This window comes from Ophidiomyces ophidiicola (genome assembly GCF_022830035.1).
Source record: "Ophidiomyces ophidiicola strain CBS 122913 chromosome Unknown scaffold_30, whole genome shotgun sequence".
NCBI lineage: Eukaryota > Fungi > Ascomycota > Eurotiomycetes > Onygenales > Onygenaceae > Ophidiomyces > Ophidiomyces ophidiicola.
Genome location: NW_026054670.1, coordinates 205794 through 223366, shown reverse-complemented (window position 1 = coordinate 223366; position 17573 = coordinate 205794). Strand labels below are relative to the sequence as shown.

The window sequence follows — 17573 nt, the reverse complement described above, 5'->3', positions numbered from 1 at the left end:
CAATAATAATAATAATAATGACTGATGACGGAGCAATGTTCCAGATTTCAATAGCAACAGTATTATTAGACTAATATTTTTTTTTCTTTTCTTTCCGCGTATTATTATTTTTTAGTTTTTCAAATTTTCCTCCTTCGAACTGCATCCCTATGGACTGCAGGGGTGTTCAGCTAGCTAAGGAGGCAGACCCGCGGGTTTTCCCGAAGAACGGAGCCACTCCACCCGGGCAGGCTGCGTAGTAGTGGTAGTGCCTTCGCTGCCTCCAGAGCCGGCAGCGCGCCCGCCTGGCCAGCGCAAGGGCCGCTCGCGCCTTCCGCGTTCCCGGCCGGCAGTGCTGGACAGCCGCGTGCGATGTGATGCTGCGTGTTGCTGTCGATATTGTTGTTGTTGTTGTTGTTGTTGTTGTTGTTGTGCTGGCGGTGCAGCGTAACGAGGATGACGTCACGCTAGAGAGGCTTCTTCGGGCAGCCCGGTGGAAAGATCGAGCGGCTGTCGGAGTGCGGCCAATGACGACGCGGAACGTCATACTTTCCGCGGGCGGTGATTGGCGGGCAGGGCCCGACGCTGGCCACGACGAGCCGAGTCTGCCGCGACTGCAGGCTGCCCGTTCGGGCCAACGCCGGGAGGGGGGGGGTGGAAGCGCTGTGGCGCAGGGCCGGGTGACTCAGCACGCAACTCCGCGCGGTAATGCGGGCAGGCGGGCGCGCGCCAGGATTCTCGCCCCGGCAGGATGCGCTGCCCTCAGAGTTTTTTTTTTTTTCGTTCTCTGGTTCCGGCCGTGTTTGGGGCGTCGCCCGTCCGTCGTCATGTGCCCAGCAGCCACCGCGTCGCAGCTGGGCCAGCCGAAAGCGCCTGGCTGACATAATGAGCCCGTCGTCGCCTGTGATTCGCCGTCCGCCGGCCTGCTGGGCTGTGCGCCGCTGTCGGACGCCCGAGTGGCGGTCAGACGGCGAGCCTGCGCTCAAAAGCCTGCGGGCTGCTGTTGTTGTTCGCTGCAAACTACTCTACTCTACTCTGTACTGTTGTCTGCTCTGCTGTGACTGCCAGCTGACCACTGCTCCCGGAGATCTCCCCGACGACGACAACTGCCACTACGACGGAACAAGCTTGCCTAGCTGAGGTAATCCCCGCTGCTCCAGGCCTGTTTCACGTTTCATTTCCCCCCCGGCCAGGCTTCGTTTTCTGACTCCATCATCGCCCGTCGGTCTTCTTCCACCCTGACGGCACCTCGGGTTATTTCGGGCGCCTTGTTTTGCCCTCTTGCTGCCAAATTTAATTTCGCCCGCGAAAACTCTTTGCGAATACTACGCCACAGCCTGCTGTCCCGGTATCTCCCGTCACCTGTGGGGAAGACGCATGCCAACGGGAGGGCTAACCAGTGTCGACAAGGCAGGATAGTCGAAATTATAGCCAGATCATGGATTCCGCCCCCGCGCCTTCAGCTCCTCGTGCCACCGTTCATATACCCCCCAATCACCCACTTCCCCTCGAATATTTCTGCTCAGATTTTGCTCGACAGCAGGTTGCCAAACAGCAGCACTCCAACTACCACTCCACCTCCCTCAGAACCATGGTGTCGACATCTGTCAACCGCACTGCCCTGCACCCCACCGGTGTCCAGTACGTCTGCTCCCTGTCCCCTACCCCGTCGTCTCTGCTTGCTCCCCCCCCCCGGTCTCTGGGCGGGTGCTGTTGTCAATTGTTCGTGAATTCGCTGCGGCCGTTGCCCGTCGCCGGGTATATCAAGCCGGCGCAGCGGCCACTTTAGGCCCTTTGACAACAGGACCGCCAGCTATTGTCCCCCAGACACCCTCCATCATGATTGCTAACTGCGTTGCCAGACCGGGCCAGGGCCACACCGAGCTCGAGGAAGAGCTCCACGAGCACGCCCACATTGACTATGAAAGAGTCGCAATTGTACGTACCCCTAACAGTTGACCTTGCGCAACCCCCCTCCCCTGGTGCAACCACCCGCTGATTTTTGGTCCCTGCCTAGATTGCCAACCCTTCCGTAGCGGCTCTCTACGAAGATGCTCTGGTCTACGAAACCGGTACGGCCATCACATCCAGCGGCGCCCTAACAGCATACTCCGGAGCCAAAACCGGCCGATCCCCTATGGACAAACGAATCGTCAAGGAGGAATCGTCAGAAAATGAGATCTGGTGGGGCCCCGTCAACAAGCCCATGAGCCCCGATGTGAGTTTCCCCTTGGATTTTGGTCCGCTGGTGTTGCAATTCCTTCGCCCGGCAGATCGTGTGACTGCTGCGCTTGCCCCTCGCTGGCTCCCCCTTCTCCTCCCCGGGTTGCTTGGCGCGCGGTCTTCCCCGCATTTCTTCTTGTGGCGGCTGGGCCCTCGCACGTGACATGGCATTTTGGCTGACCGAGGACACCCGATTGGCAGGTCTGGAGAATCAACCGAGAGCGCGCCGTCGACTACCTGAACACACGAAACCGCATCTACGTAATTGACGGCTACGCCGGCTGGGACGAGAGATACCGGATCAACGTCCGTGTCGTCTGTGCCCGTGCCTACCATGCCCTGTTCATGCGCAACATGCTCATCCGGCCCAAGCCCGAGGAGCTCGAGCATTTCCATCCCGACTATGTTATCTACAATGCCGGTTCTTTCCCTGCCAACCGCTGGACCGAGGGTATGACCTCCGCCACTTCGGTAGCTATTAACTTTGCCGAGAAGGAGATGGTTATTCTTGGCACCGAGTATGCCGGCGAAATGAAGAAGGGTGTTTTCACCGTTCTCTTCTACGAGATGCCCATCAAGCACAACGTCCTTACCCTCCACTCCTCCGCTAACCAGGGCACCGATGGCGATGTCACGCTCTTCTTCGGTCTGTCGGGTACCGGCAAGACCACGCTCTCTGCTGACCCTAAGCGTGCCTTGATTGGAGATGACGAGCACTGCTGGAGCGATCGCGGTGTCTTCAACATCGAAGGCGGAGTATGTTTTGTTGTCCCTCTGCTGTTACGGTGAATTAGTCTGACTGAACATGTGATAGTGCTACGCCAAGTGCATTGGCTTGTCTGCTGAGAAAGAACCCGATATCTTCAATGCTATCAGATTCGGCTCCGTTTTGGAGAATGTTGTCTTCAACCCCAACACACGTGTCGTCGACTATGATGATTCCACCTTGACCGAGAACACTCGCTGGTATGTACCTGCATCTACCCCGGATTACCTGAACCCTGTTCTTTTGCTCACATAATCTGCAGCGCCTACCCCATTGAGTACATCGAAAACGCCAAGATTCCCTGCATGGCCGAACAACACCCATCGAACATCATTCTTCTCACCTGCGATGCCCGCGGTGTTCTCCCACCGATCTCCAAGCTCACCAGCGAGCAGACCATGTTCCACTTCATCTCGGGCTACACCTCCAAGATGGCCGGCACTGAGGACGGCGTCACCGAGCCCCAGGCCACTTTCTCGTCTTGCTTCGCTCAACCTTTCTTGGCTCTCCACCCCATGCGCTACGCCCGCATGCTTGCCGACAAGATCTCCGAACACAAGGCCAACGCCTGGCTGTTGAACACCGGCTGGGTCGGCGCCGGCTGCACCACCGGCGGCAAGCGCTGCCCGCTCAAGTACACCCGTGCGATCCTCGACGCCATCCACTCCGGCGAGCTCGCGCAGGTCGAATACGAGACCTACGACACCTTCAACCTCCACATCCCCAAGACCTGCCCCAACGTGCCCAGCGAGCTGCTCAACCCCCAGCGCAGCTGGACCGGCTCCGCCAGCTTCAAGGACGAAGTCAACAAGCTCGCCGACCTCTTCAACCAGAACTTCACCAAATACAGCGCTGAAGCCACCCCCGAGGTCCTCGCCGCCGCTCCCCTGGTCAGCGTCGCCGCTGCCGCTACGGAGGATCCCTTAGCGACCAAAGTCGTCCCCGCCGTCCCCGCTGCCGCCATTCCCGAGCCGGCTGAGCCCGTCGCGGTCAACGGCGAACAGCCCCAGGCCAATGGCGGCTCGTCGATTTGACTAGCTGAGAAGAGCTCGACAGTGCTGCCGTCCAAAGAATCGGAGTCGGAAGAAAAGCCCAAAAAACATTGGTACTCGAGTCTGCGAAGAATGTTGTCTACTAAACGATGATTGACAAAAAACTTTGTTGTGTTTTTTCTTGGTTGCATTTTGCTTACCGTCTTTGCAAACTTTTGGAAACTTTGCGCGCATTGATCGTCCTCTTTTTTGGATGCGAAACGGTTTTATTATATGGTCTTGTTCTGCATGGGCCCCGGGTCATTTAAAGTGAAAGGTCCCCTTTTCCTTTTTTTTTTTAATATTTCCTTTGTCTCAAAAATTTCCCCCCCCCGTCGATCAAACTTCTACCCGCGAACCCTCATATACCTGATCCACGACTCCGCAGATCCCTTTTTTCTAACGCTTTGATGTCCAAGATATTTCCTTTTTTTATGTGTCAATATGCCCCATTTGCGTTTTTTGTGCCAGATAGCCTTAATTGTCTATCTGCGCGGCCTCAAGTTGATTTCCTAATATGTTATACTTGGATACGAAGTCGGCCACCCTACAGCCTCTATGAAAATGGCAAAGAGTTTGGTAATAACTTTGGCTATATGCTTTTGGCTCTCCGTCTATTTTCCTTATCTTTAGGTAGAAAATTGAGAAGGAATAGAATATTTTTAGGGAGACATTAATTAAAAAAAACAGTCAAACTTTTGGCATGCTTTTCCTGTCCAGTATCGCTTTGGAATCCAAATCATTTATTGCGTTATCAGCTACCATGACCATCAAAACATGGTGTGCGGCTACAAGCGGAGGGGCATTAAGACGTGATCAACTTACTCCTGGTGGATGGCCACGATCGGAAAAATCGGCGTCTTAAGTTGACGATAGTGAACTGGATGAAAGCGAACTTTAATCAACTTGGCTGAAAATCTCCGAGACAAAGCGCAAGTCTGGAGCTGTTGGGGCAAGACACCAAATTGCCGACTTCTCTGCCCAAACTATGGAATGGTGAGTAGTATTTATTGGGGAATGGAGAAGCCCGTGGTGGAGGTGGGCGTTTTCCCCAACAGATGATTGCCCTCTCGCACGACTTGCAGTACCCATCAAGGTCTTCCCCGACGGGATGGCCTAGAAACAGTGGAAAACTTTCAGTCTACGGAGTACAGTGTCGATGGTATCTAATCCAATCAAAATCATGCCAGCCCAGCCCGTGCAGTTTGGAAGCGGGAAGACTTTTTTTTTTTGTTTGGCGAGGGATCGCAAGGGCCAGGATTTCGGCAGAGAGCCGTGAAATAGTTAGTTGATTATTATTATCTACGGGGATGGAAGCGCTGGATACGGATGGGCCTGGAGAGCCACCCAGCACAGTCGAAAGTCCTAGTATTCGGACTGTTATAACTAACAGGTAACTATTCAATGAAAAGAAACAGCGTTATGAACATCGACAAACACAAACACGGGCTCCGTCAGCCAAGACGGTGCTGGAAGCCAAGTGGAGCCTACCCGATATCTTATCGCAAGCGCGTTGAGTCGCCCAGGGGGTGAGACGAACGACAGGGCGGGAGATTTCTCGGGCGGAGAAAAAAAAAAAAGAACAAACGAACGAACGAAAGCGTCGGCAGCGAGTTGGGGTTGGCTGCGCTGCGGGCTGACGATTGGGTGGGCGCGCATTGGGTGGGCGCGCATTGGGCGGGCGGGCGTGTGGGGGGCGGTAACTACGCCATGACGTTGCGGCGGCAGGGGTGCGCCGAAGCATCGTCGTTGTGAGAGTCGATATCGACCTGCGAGTCTGCTGCTCTGAATAGTTAACTAGGCCAGACACGCACAGAGAGGGCTGTAGCTGGAGAGGCGTATCGACAAACTGCACCCGAGCAGCGCACCTCGCACGCCGGCCGCCTGCGCGTGACGCCTGCTGTTCTTCCCCCCCAAACGGGCCCGGCAAGGCGCGACCCCGCACGTCACGAGGGCTGCCGGTACTTGTCCGCAGGTACCGCGACTTCATAGCCATAGCTAACCACCACACACAACACACGCATGCACGCACGTACGCGCTGGCACGATGCCCGGCGTGACAGCTGGCCCACGTCGTGGTGCCTTTCGCCCGGCGCTGCCTGGACCCTTGATGCGTGCTGCCCACCCCCCACCCCCACCCCCCGGCTGCTGGGGGGCTCTAACTAGTAGTGCGGAAGGCTAGCCCGCGACCACCAACCCTCGACAGGCAGGTCGTAGAGCAGGTATATATACTTACCCAACAGGTATCTTCTCCGCCCTGCCCTTCTCGGCATGGCTGGTCTCCTAATCCCACGGATGTACTCCCCGCGTACCAAGTACGGTGCGCCCGCCAGCTCGCCCGCGCCTGCCGGAGGTATCTCTACCTGAAACTACTTCCTCGTCGCACTGTCTTGCCCTCTCGCGCCCCCCCGTGCTTTCTCTCCGCTTCTCCTCCTTCAACCTCCCCATCGTCGCTCAACCTCAACCTCAATCCTCATCCTCTTCCTCCGTCTCTGCTGCCGTCCCGTCGGCTTCGCCACTGGCAATTGGCCGCCCGCCCTTCTCTTGTCTGTACGTGCTCTCTTGCAGCTTGTCGTCTGAGCTCTCGTCGCGTCTCCCGTTGTGTTGCCAGCTCCGTTCCCCAGACTTGCTTCCCCGCTTGGTGATACCTCGACCTTCCACTGCCATCCTATTGCCCTCGAATCAGTCATTTTACCCTTGCTTTAGTCCTTTGTCGATCTATAAGCATCTCCGAAGCTCTCTGTTGTCAATCACCATCATCGTCTCCCTTATAGTTCGCTCTCTACTCCTCTCCTGGAGTCACTGCAAGACTGAGTGTAAAGTACTGTCGTCTGTAAGCTCTTTTCATCTGATTCGGGTCTTTCAATTCCCCCTATGTCTCTTATCTAGTTCTACATGGCCTGTGGAGTTAAGACCTCGTCATATTTGCTAGAAATCTCCGTATAGACTTCTGTACCGACTGCTGACAACCTTTTCCATATAGTCTAACGTGTCAGAGCTCAATCGCTAGATTTCCTGACTTCCATCCAGTTCCTTCCTCTCATTTGTACCATTTGAACGTATGTCCTTCTTTGATGGCTGCTACATCTCTCAAAGATAGCGCAACTGCAGCAGCTTCCAAGGTCTCTGGAGAAGCAAAAGCAATGATGGAGAAGCCTCCCCAAGATGCTTCCTCGTTCTTTCACACCCCCTTCATGCGCGCTGCATTACCTTTCCTTAACGGCGGTCTGGCAGGAATGACGGCCACCACGTGCATCCAGCCCATCGACATGGTCAAAGTTCGATTGCAGTTAGCAGGCGAGGGTGCCCGCGTTGGCCCAAAACCCTCGGCAATAGGGATCACAAAAGAAATTATTGCTGCTGGCAGGGTGCTTGACCTATACACAGGGTTATCTGCTGGCCTTTTGCGCCAGGCGGTTTACACCACTGCGCGCCTGGGCTTTTTTGACACATTCATGTCTACTTTGAACACTCGTGCGGCAGCCTCAGGTTCCAAAGTGACCTTTGGCGAGCGTGCTGCGGCCGGGCTAACGGCAGGTGGAATCGCGGCAATGATTGGGAATCCTGCAGATCTAGCACTCATTCGAATGCAGTCTGATGGGTTAAAGCCTAAAGAAGCCAGGGCCAATTATCGTTCCGTCGTTGATGCACTGGTTCGTATTTCCAAGGCCGAAGGAGTTACAGCCCTGTGGGCAGGGGCTTTCCCGACGGTGATCCGGGCAATGGCGCTGAACTTTGGTCAATTGACCTTCTTTTCCGAGAGCAAGTCTCAATTGCAAGCCCACACCAATCTTTCCCCACAGAACAGGACGTTCGCTGCGTCGGCAATTGCCGGATTCTTTGCCAGTTTCTTGTCCTTGCCTTTTGACTTTATCAAGACGCGTCTGCAAAAACAACAGAGGGACCCAAAAACCGGAAACTTGCCGTACAAGGGCGTGTTTGACTGCGCTAGAAAAGTTGTGCGGGACGAGGGGTGGATGAGGTTCTATCGCGGGTTCGGGACCTATTATGTGCGGATCGCGCCCCATGCGTAAGTGGATCCCCCGATATCCTTTTGTCCGCCCAAGAATCATCACCGGCTTCCGGCCCACTGTTAGCCGAACTAACATCCCGTTTTTGTTGTACAGCATGGTCACCCTTATCGTCGTTGATTTCCTCAATATCTTTACGTCGTGAACGGCCAAAATCCGCTCTCGGTCGAATGCCGGCTGTCTTTTGAGACCGTACCACCCGCGCACGGGAACCTACCCATTAACTGGTCTGATCGCCATGCGGCCAAAGAAAGCAGGCACTACAATGAACAAGGGGGTAAATTAAGGAGAGGGAAAAAAACAGCCAGACAGACTGGCCAGTGGGCAAACACATTGTTCCGGTCCAACATGATGAATTTACAGTACAATATTACGGAGTAGCCATATGCATTTTTTATCAGTGCTTATTTACTGGACCTTCCTGTTAGGCTTTCTTTTATGGTCTATGATATCGAACCTCTACGTTCTACTGATTTACGGAGTATATAATACCATGGGCTTGTGAACTTCCTTATATGTGTGTATCTATGCTGCAGCTCTTACTGTTTTCTTTTTCCTCCCGGAATTCTCGAATGGCAGGTTACTTCAAATTTTTACTTCCCTAGTCCTTGTGTCAAAGGTGAAAATCTTTTCTGCTTGCAACGTGCAATCAATATTTGGAAATAATAAATATGGATGAGCGCTGAACTTTTCCGTGTCTGGACTGCAGGGGCCCGCTATCAAGTCAACTACCCTTCGGCGGATTTCCGATGGCAAAGGCAGGGACCAGGATAGACGGTGCCTTAGTATTGGGCATCATTATTATTGGGGCATGGGCCTGGGCCGCCTGGCTTGGTCGAAGAGCCGCCCGTCGACGAGGGCTTGAGCCCCTTGCTATTATAACTCCAGCTCCTGATGATTGTGACGAGGTGGCTCATGAAGCGACAATTGAGCAGGAGTATAGGTCAAAAGGGAGAATCCGCTTCAATTGTCGAGAAATGTAGTGAGTATGTAAAGTGTAGGCACAATAATGCTTGGGATGATGCAGAAGTGATTCTGCGAGTCAACCTCCGCTCGCCAGGCACACACCAATCCTGCCAGACTCCAATGCCCGATTCTTAGCTAGTTACATACTCTTCCTCCACATTCTCTCGAGCGAGAATCCTCGAGACGCCCACGTAATGCTCAGCAGCAGACTCGGGCGGTGGACGAGATCTCTCGGCCGCATCTCGCCCTCAGCATTGATCTTCCCTCGTCGACTCTTCTCATCTCCACCTCCACCTCCACCTCCAGCACCACCACTACCCACCACCGCCAACCTCCCTCCCGCCCAAGACCCGTATCGCTACAGCGCCGGCCGCTGGCTACTCCGCGACGCGCAGCAGCGACAAGCGCGCCATGTGCAGTTCGACTTTGCGCAGCTGTGCGCGATCGCCGTGGGACTGAGCGAGGGCGCGTCGCGCGTGGCCAGCTACGAGAAGAAAGAAGGCGGGTACAACCGGGCGTTTGTGCTGGCGCTGGACAACGGCCGGCGCGTGGTGGCGAGGATCCCGACGCGGGTTGCGGGGGCGCCGCGGCTGGCGACTAATTCGGAGGTGGCGACGGTGAGATATTGTATGTTTGTTGTTGTTGTTGTGTGAAGGGGTTCTGTGTCTCTGTCAAGCTTGATGGGAGGCTAACGTCTACTTCCGGTGTGTTGATATGTAGTGCAGTCGAAGATATCGCTACCTGTGCCGGCGATTCTGGCATGGAGCGATGACCCTGCGAACCCCGTTGGGTGTGAGTATATCATCCAGGAACATGCGGAGGGCGTGCAGTTGGATGAGCACTGGTCGCAGATGAACACGCACCAGCATATGCTGTGTACAAAAGCCCTCTCCTTCAAACTATCTGAGTTGGCAAGCTTGGACTTCCCAGCGTATGGGAGTATATACTTTGCCGATGCGCCGATTGACGACGCGAGCTTGAAGATTCCGCTGGAAGATGGCTGTTGTATTGGTCCATATTGCAGTCCTCTTTTTTGGAACCTTGGAGCGGGCGAGCCGGAGTTGTATGGGGAGTCGAGTCCCAATCGTGGTCCTTGTAAGTCTGGGAGATCCTCCCGTTTTGCCCCATATGTACCCGAATTCTCCAAAAGCTTGAGCTGACAAAGTTCTGGCTAGGGACAAAGCTAAGTGGATATGCGTCTGGTTTGATAGATACTGCCTATTCCCGTTTACCTACTGAACAGGTTGCTGCGCAGGACCGCCGCCATTTTCGAGGCTCGGTTGGGGAACACAGACGCTTATTGAAGATATGCCATGAAACCATGAAACTATTGATTGAGGATAGGCGTGTTCAAGATGCTTCGATTCCTACTCTTCTACATGCAGATTATAATAAGAGAAATATATTTGTATCCCCTGATGACCCAACAACAATCACCAGTTTCATTGATTGGCAATTAACATGCATCGAACCCGCATTCATCTACGCTCAAAATACCCCCGATTTCGCTGCTCTCCCAGACATCGACCCTTCGGAAGAAGAAGGAGATTCTAGCCCAAAGAGCCGTGATGAAGAAAAACTTCTAAAAGACCTCTCAATCTGCCACCAAACCTATGACGTTATCGCCACCTACAAATGCCCCAAACTCCGTCCTGCACGACAACTCGACCCGTCCCTTTTCCGCCTCTTCCACTACTGCTTCACGTCCTGGCGGGACGGCGCACCCGCTCTCCGCCAGGAACTCATCGACCTCGCCGCCCTCTGGCCCAAGCTCAATCTTCCAGGCTCCGAGTGCCCGTATTCCCCCACCGAGAAGGAGCTTGCTGAGCATGCGCGCCATTTTGAGGACTTTGAGTCCATGCAGAAGTTGAAGATGTGGCTGAAGGTCTCCATGGGGACGACAGGAGATGGATGGGTTCCAAATGACGTGTGGGAGGCAGCAAGAGAGGCCAATAAGGCTGCGTATGATGAGTGGATGGAGACTGCAAGGGAATCGGAGGCGAAAGGGGGCGATATGACGGTGGCTCGGGCGGAAAGGCTGTGGCCATTTGATATAGTATAGTGGAGAGTGTGCGAACAGAGTAACAGCTCATAGGCATAGTTCCGGTGTTGATAGGTATTTTGGGTCTTCTCTTCTCTTATACATGTATAAATACTAGGATAATTGATGTAAAAATATCTATAAATCCTGACAATTTCGGATTTCCCTTCGCACTTCGCAGTCAACATGCCTATATTGCATCATATTCCACACATAACCCATGATTCTGATCAAATTCCAAAAGCAATTCGCTTCCATACACCCTCCACATCCTGGCAAAGAGCCAGAAACTCATCACTCTCCAATTGCTGGCATACCCAGGACTCAACAAGCTTCGAGCGCTCTGAGGGCGGCGACGAAAGGTACGAGGATAGATCGGCCGTGGTGACCGTCAGTTGCGAGCCAGGATTGATTGTGCTTCTGACTGTATTGGTAAAATTCCCTTCTTGAGTTGGCTGGACGGGAATCTGCTGAGTTGTAGGCTGGTGATAGCTTAGGGGAGTGGTGCCGTAATGAAGATCAGTTGGATTCAGTACGGGGAGGGGGTTGATATTAGCGCGGTCGGCTTCAGAGCTCTTAGTTATGGTAGAACTCAGGCGGTTTATATATCGGGTCACCACTTACCATAGTTTTGCGAAGTCCCATTTTGTCCTGGTGTATGATAAGGGGTTGGTCTGCAGGGTGATAGGGCGGGCGTGACGGTATGTGTACCATGAGAAGAGTGGCTAGGAGATATCAAAGCCGCAGATTGATTCGTAGTCAAAGCGTGTATTTCGGGAACTGGAATAACGGGCACGGTAACTCGATTTGGGTTGAGACTAGGCATTGCAGACTGAGCTATTCCTGCTACGGGTATTTCTCCGGTATGCGTCTGTGGCCTCAGCTCCGCCGTTTTTGGAGGTCTAACTGATTTGCCTGCTTTTGTTGCACGGCGCTGCGGTTTACGCTGAGGTGCAAATGGTAGCTCTCGTTTTGGAGGAAGTAGCTGACTCAACGATTCTGGATCTGGAAAAATAGGGGCTGTAGATGGTCTTTCTTTGGAAATACTTGATCCTGAACCTTGCAGAGCCATATTATTGTTTTCATGGACCATAGCAGAGCCTTTGAATGGAAAGGGTGAGTATGGTGTCTGAGATGGCCCCTGCCCATTGTTGTATAAATAAATAAAAAATTAGCCTTCGATTGTGTATAAATTTGCAGCAAATTAACCATGCTAAACACAAATGAAATATGCTTCAAATTATGAAATGTGATAATGAAATCACAAATAATTTCGACAGAAGACTACTTACAACCGTGGACTGGCGTGGTTCCGGAGTGGGAAGTACAGCTGGAAGTAAGGTCTGATTCTCGACATGAGATACAGCCTGTCCTAGTGAAGACGAGCCAGCATTTTGAGGCCAGTTCGACGCGTCAAGACTCGCCCGCGATGCCTGGGGAGGATTATACCCCCCCACAGCTGATTCGGTGATAGGACAGCCAATTTCAGATAATATCGAAACAGCTTTCCGATAATCAGCGTCAGATGAAAATTTCAGCTGAAACCTGCGTATCTATAACCACCATCAGTATCCATGTCGTCCAGTTCCTGTGCTATACTCCTTCTGTAAGTTTCGTACCTGGTTCAGACGCGTAGGATACCGGACAGCAAGACAAGGGGATTTCACAAGGACTGCGATAGGTGCTTTTGCATTTGATATCTGTATCTGGCTTGATGAGCTGGTTACAGCTTCTCTAGCAAGGGCATCAAGATCTAATTCCTCCTAATAATGCACAAATAGTCGATCAGCTAGATTGTAGCAGCATTAACATATATCAACAAACCAATATGTCACGACCGCGTAGAACTTTTAGTACTCGGTTCTCTCGTATCCACGTGGAGTCGCCATCTGGAATTGACGCCTGGTCAAAGAGTGCTACAAGATCAGAGCCTCCTGATATATGTGTCCAGCTCAGAGGCGAGGTACGCCCGGCCGTAGTAGTAACATAGGAGAATTTCAAGATGGGTAGCGCCAGGGGGAACACGCCTTGATGTTCCATGATGGTCAGAGCAGAATATCAGCAGTAATCTTCGCGTCTCGATGAGAAAATATCTCATCAACAGAAGATAAGCGAAGCAGTAGGCAGTCTCGCATGGTTACGATTTGGGACATTTTGAGGTCTTAGCCAACGACTGCCTAAATAGGAAGCACACAGCATTTCACCCTTTTCTGGGACTTCATGACATCTTGCTAAGTACAGAGACATATTAAACCGTAAATGGCATCGTTTTATAAGCGACAGAGCAGCCCAACCGCCATACCGGGGCCTGACGCAACAGTTATCCCACTCCTCTCATCCCAGCCATCCTGGCTGGTCTCGCTGGCCGTAGTGATTATATAATCAGGAATTACTCGGAATAATAGATCTTCCTAGCGAATTTGCTTATTAATACGAAACGCCATTCCTATATAGGCTTAGATCATCCACTAAATCCCACGCAGCAGTTAAAAGGCGCTCACGTGCTTTCCTTCCTTCACTTCTTTTCACGTGGGCTCACGTGTTTACAGGCGCTGGCGGTTTCGTTTTCTTTCAAAAATTACAATACAAAGCACGTGACAATGCAGCTTGATATCCAACTCCTCCGCGAGAATGCGGAACATTTTCGACGCGGCCTTCAGCAAGTCTACGCGCAAGCTGGGTAAGCTTGTCATGAGCTCAACTCGAATACCCTGCTGTTAGCCCTTGCATTTGCTGATGTTTCCCCCTTAGCCGGACCTTTAATTGGCCCTTAAACCCGACTACAGGTTGGTCTGTTACCTCCAAGAGGATCAACCCCCAGAGGCTCTTCTGCGCGGTGCTTGACCGTGGGGGCTACCACCAGGTCTCTTCGAACAAGAGACACTGGTGGGCCGTTGCCCAGGACCTAGGGATCAAGCCGGGGCTGGCTGGAACCCTGTCCTTTCACATAAGGCAGCTCTACCGAGAGCGATTGCTGTGAGCTCCCCGCCGCCTGGCCTCCACGCTGCTTCTCGAGGGTGCTCCTTGCTACGAGAATATAACTAACCTGTGCTGGAATCTTCTAGAGACCTGGAACTCCAGGCAACTGCCGCTGCTGGCTCTGTTTCTGCCGGTGAGTTCCTGTTTCTTACGTCACTTGTGCTCCCCCATTGCCTGTTTGGGATGTGAATTCCGGTTGCTATGTGTTCCTCACCACAACAGCACTAACGAGTCTTTGTCAGCTGGCAACGCGCCTGCGAGTATTTCTGGCCCTCCTCTCTCTCTCCCTCCTCCTCCTCCCACTACACCACAACAACCGTCGACGGTTCCGCCTCCCCCTCCGCCACAACAAACCCCTCTTCCGTCGACTCCTACTTCCGTCCCTCCCGCCCTCTCATCCACTCCTCTTCCCTCAACTCCGCCGTCCGAACCACCCCAATCCTCCCAGCCTTCTCGGCCATCTGAAGAGATGGCAACTCCTATGGCTGGAGCTGTTAATGCTGCAGCGCAAGATGCGCCTGCTGAGATCCCCACCCCAGGGGAACCATCGGTCGTTCTCGACTACACTGGTAAGCTGATTAACCCCATAAACGCGCCAAATAAAACTTTTGAGGCCCGGCTGACGCGCCACTAGGTGGGGATATTTATCACCGGGCCTATATGGGCATCCGGTCAGAACTCCCTCAGGAGGTCCAGTTCGGCCTTCAAGTAATGCTGAGGGCGTCGGACGTGCATCAAGACGCGATGCTCTTTGAGAATTACCCGTTTCTCATGGAGGCATTACTCCGACAAGTTTTAAAAATCGGGAACATTGTTTACGGCGTCGAGTGGGAGCCGAATTATGATTACGCGTATTTCGACGAGGAATACAAAAAGAATGCTCGCTTTGACGACCTCTGCACAGAGGGAACTTTCGACTTGCTGCATAGAATTCGCAGACTTCGCGTCATCTTGCCAAGTGACAATTTATTTGATGACGAAACCAGAGCAAGACTTGATGCAGTCACGAACGCATCATTAGTTCTCAGAAACATGTGCCAAGTCGCTGCCAACGCAAACTTCATGGATGTAGTCTGCATGGCAAGAGATTGCGCGACCATTGTTCTCAAGCTTCCCAACAGAGGTATCTTTCAAGAGCTTAAGAACAATATCTTGGAAATGGTGATCGAGGCGTGTCCGTGGTGGGGTCTCTGGCCTGTCGATCCCCTTTTTATTACCCTTCTGGAGTACCTGGGCTCCAAAGATCGTTTTCAACTTCTTTGCGCTTTGCGGGCGCTTGTTATGTTTTCTTACGAGTTGGAAGGGGTTAAAAAGTTCGGCCTTGCAAAATGCACTGTCTTGGACGTAATGAATTATCTTCTTCTGGAGAACGATCCAGAACTGATGTCGTCGACTCTCGACTTCGTCTATCAGTACGTCTGTGAGCCGGATAATGTTGAGTTCCTGGTCAATAATATTGACCTTCCGACAACTTTGATTCCGCGTCTTGTCAAGTTGCTACTCTACGGAGCTGAGCGCCAGCAAGATCTTAGGGTTTACCAAGCCCAACAACAGCATCAGCTCTCGAACAAAATCTCGATTCCCCCTCTAAACTGCATCCAGGATTTTCTTGAGTTTAAAGAGCCTGATCGCACCTCGCGGTGGGCTCAGTGTCTCTTTATCGAGGATTCGCAAGGAGAAATTGCGCAACGTGCCGTATGGCTTGCGTACCAGCAGACTTTCACTGGGCATCTAAAGCCAAACGACTCTCCACTTCTTGCCGCCCCAGAGTTCATCAATACTGTCACCCACGCTTTTAAGATTGCTCGCGCTCGGGTTATAAGCGATGGCGAACAAGGCCAGAAGTTTGTCATCCAGGGAATTCGCCCTCGAGCGACTTGCCGCAATATGAGCGGCTTTCCTTATCTTTACTGCAACTGGAGAGTTGCAAAACAACCAGCGTCGCCCTCGACTTCGCCAGCAAACCCTGACGCCAATGCAACAACGGGTAATGGCTTAGTTAATAATTATAAACCACCAACCGTTGAAGATGAGGCTGACGCGGTTCCATACTTGTCTTATGACAGGAGTATCGTGACAACTCATCTTCCTGCGTACGAAAAGAAGGCACGAGATCCAGAGCTTGAAAAACAGCGTTCAGAGGAAACACCGGCCGCCATTCCACAATCCCTTGACCTCGATACCCTTACCTTCACGGGCCACACGCTGAATGACCCTGATCTCGAATATTGCAATCGCGTGTTCACAGACCCACAAGTTTTTCGGAGACATGTACTTTGTGTTCATATGGGCATTCGTAACGCTACTGATGGCAACTGGTATCCGTTTTCTCGTTTTAAGAAAACCCCCAATCCGGTTTGTCGGTGGGACAATTGTGAGGCCCTCAAAACCCCTACCTGGGACCTTAACCATGCTGCTACGCATGTCTCTACCCATCTCCCCCCATTGAGAGACATGAATGACACTGAACTTGAATGGAACCGATCCTTCTACTATCCGAAACGTTTTATTGCTTGGGACTATTTTGTCACCCCTTGTGATGAAAATAAAGAGCCTTATGGGATTGCGTACAAGGCACTTCTTATCTTGCGCAACATCTTACAGAATGCTCCCCAAGGCAAACCAACCGGTCGTTTTGAAGGAAGCCAATCATGGGGCGTGGCATTGTTTTACTCTCAGCGTGCGAGGCTGCTCGAATTGGCAGACCTTAACCCCACCCTTCGCAAAGAAATTTTCGACTTTGTGAATGATATCGACAATTCTCGATGGGGTTTTGTCTTCGAGCTTTAAATGCCTATTGGCAGAAATCGACCACTAATACTGATAACTTGTGGTGATATTTATGCTTCCCTTTGACTTGTGTGTTTTTCAAATTCGTTGGTCGTTGCTTTCCACCCATTTTGCCAGTCTCTTATTGGTGTGTACCTGGCCCACCTACCATCACTCCCTCTTGCGACTTTCTTACGAATTCTTCATCCACCTTCGCCATCTTCAACTACGAAATCCGATATCATTTCTGCACGTGTTTTCCGTGCCTTTTGCCAGTCTCGAATCGGTGTGTACCTGGCCCACCTACAGTTTCTTACCTACATGTCACAACATCCTCTCACATCCTCTCAATCTCCCGAGCCGAATTTGGCATTTCTTTTTACTTTAAAAAAGCCATCTCAACAGCGCGTACTTGTGCATTTGCCAGATCTTCTCATGGTGTGTAACTGGCCCACCTCAAAATATTTCCGAGTGATCTCTAGTGAAGTTTCGCTCCCGGCACTTGTCTATCGTTGCATACATGTCTTCATTAGACTTGAGCGCTGGTTTAATATCTAAAAATGGTTCTTTTTCCTTTTCATTTCTTTCGAGTGTTTTCTAATGTTCTTCAATAAAGGAAACTGTTAAAAATAGCGGGGAGTTCATGAAATGGTGGTCTTGTCTCATTGACTACTTAACGACTATGGTGGATTTTTAGTTTGTTCTTGATTTGAATCCGGATCATGTTCTCTTTAAATACTCCTGTACGATTAGTTAAATTGATATTACATCTAATGATCCGGCATGAA

General features: G+C 52.0%; 5 protein-coding genes across 5 annotated transcripts; 4 read left to right on the top strand and 1 right to left on the bottom strand.

Annotated features, from left to right (window-relative positions):
• Positions 1–1417: 1417 nt before the first annotated feature.
• PCK1 (Protein kinase C-like 1) lies at positions 1418–4002 on the top strand (the record flags this gene model as incomplete). Its single annotated transcript, XM_049254696.1, has 6 exons — positions 1418–1620; positions 1842–1917; positions 1997–2197; positions 2404–2958; positions 3017–3168; positions 3231–4002. 6 exons carry the CDS (start codon positions 1418–1420, stop codon positions 4000–4002), a joined length of 1959 nt encoding a protein of 652 aa, XP_049106379.1.
• Positions 4003–7073: 3071 nt separating this feature from the next.
• MIC33 (putative mitochondrial 2-oxoglutarate/malate carrier protein) lies at positions 7074–8175 on the top strand (the record flags this gene model as incomplete). Its single annotated transcript, XM_049254695.1, has 2 exons — positions 7074–8029; positions 8127–8175. 2 exons carry the CDS (start codon positions 7074–7076, stop codon positions 8173–8175), a joined length of 1005 nt encoding a protein of 334 aa, XP_049106378.1.
• A 1015-nt stretch (positions 8176–9190) lies between these two features.
• LOZ57_005667 (uncharacterized protein) lies at positions 9191–11058 on the top strand (the record flags this gene model as incomplete). Its single annotated transcript, XM_049254694.1, has 3 exons — positions 9191–9623; positions 9717–10091; positions 10172–11058. 3 exons carry the CDS (start codon positions 9191–9193, stop codon positions 11056–11058), a joined length of 1695 nt encoding a protein of 564 aa, XP_049106377.1.
• Positions 11059–11267: 209 nt separating this feature from the next.
• Positions 11268–13077, bottom strand: LOZ57_005666 (uncharacterized protein; the record flags this gene model as incomplete). The annotated part of the gene is made up of 5 exons (XM_049254693.1): positions 11268–11602; positions 11662–12178; positions 12330–12590; positions 12657–12800; positions 12862–13077. The coding sequence occupies 5 exons, from the start codon at positions 13075–13077 to the stop codon at positions 11268–11270; spliced, it is 1473 nt and encodes a 490-aa protein (XP_049106376.1).
• A 560-nt stretch (positions 13078–13637) lies between these two features.
• RSC9 (Chromatin structure-remodeling complex protein rsc9) lies at positions 13638–16806 on the top strand (the record flags this gene model as incomplete). Its single annotated transcript, XM_049254692.1, has 5 exons — positions 13638–13717; positions 13789–14013; positions 14103–14149; positions 14259–14585; positions 14651–16806. 5 exons carry the CDS (start codon positions 13638–13640, stop codon positions 16804–16806), a joined length of 2835 nt encoding a protein of 944 aa, XP_049106375.1.
• Positions 16807–17573: the final 767 nt, after the last annotated feature.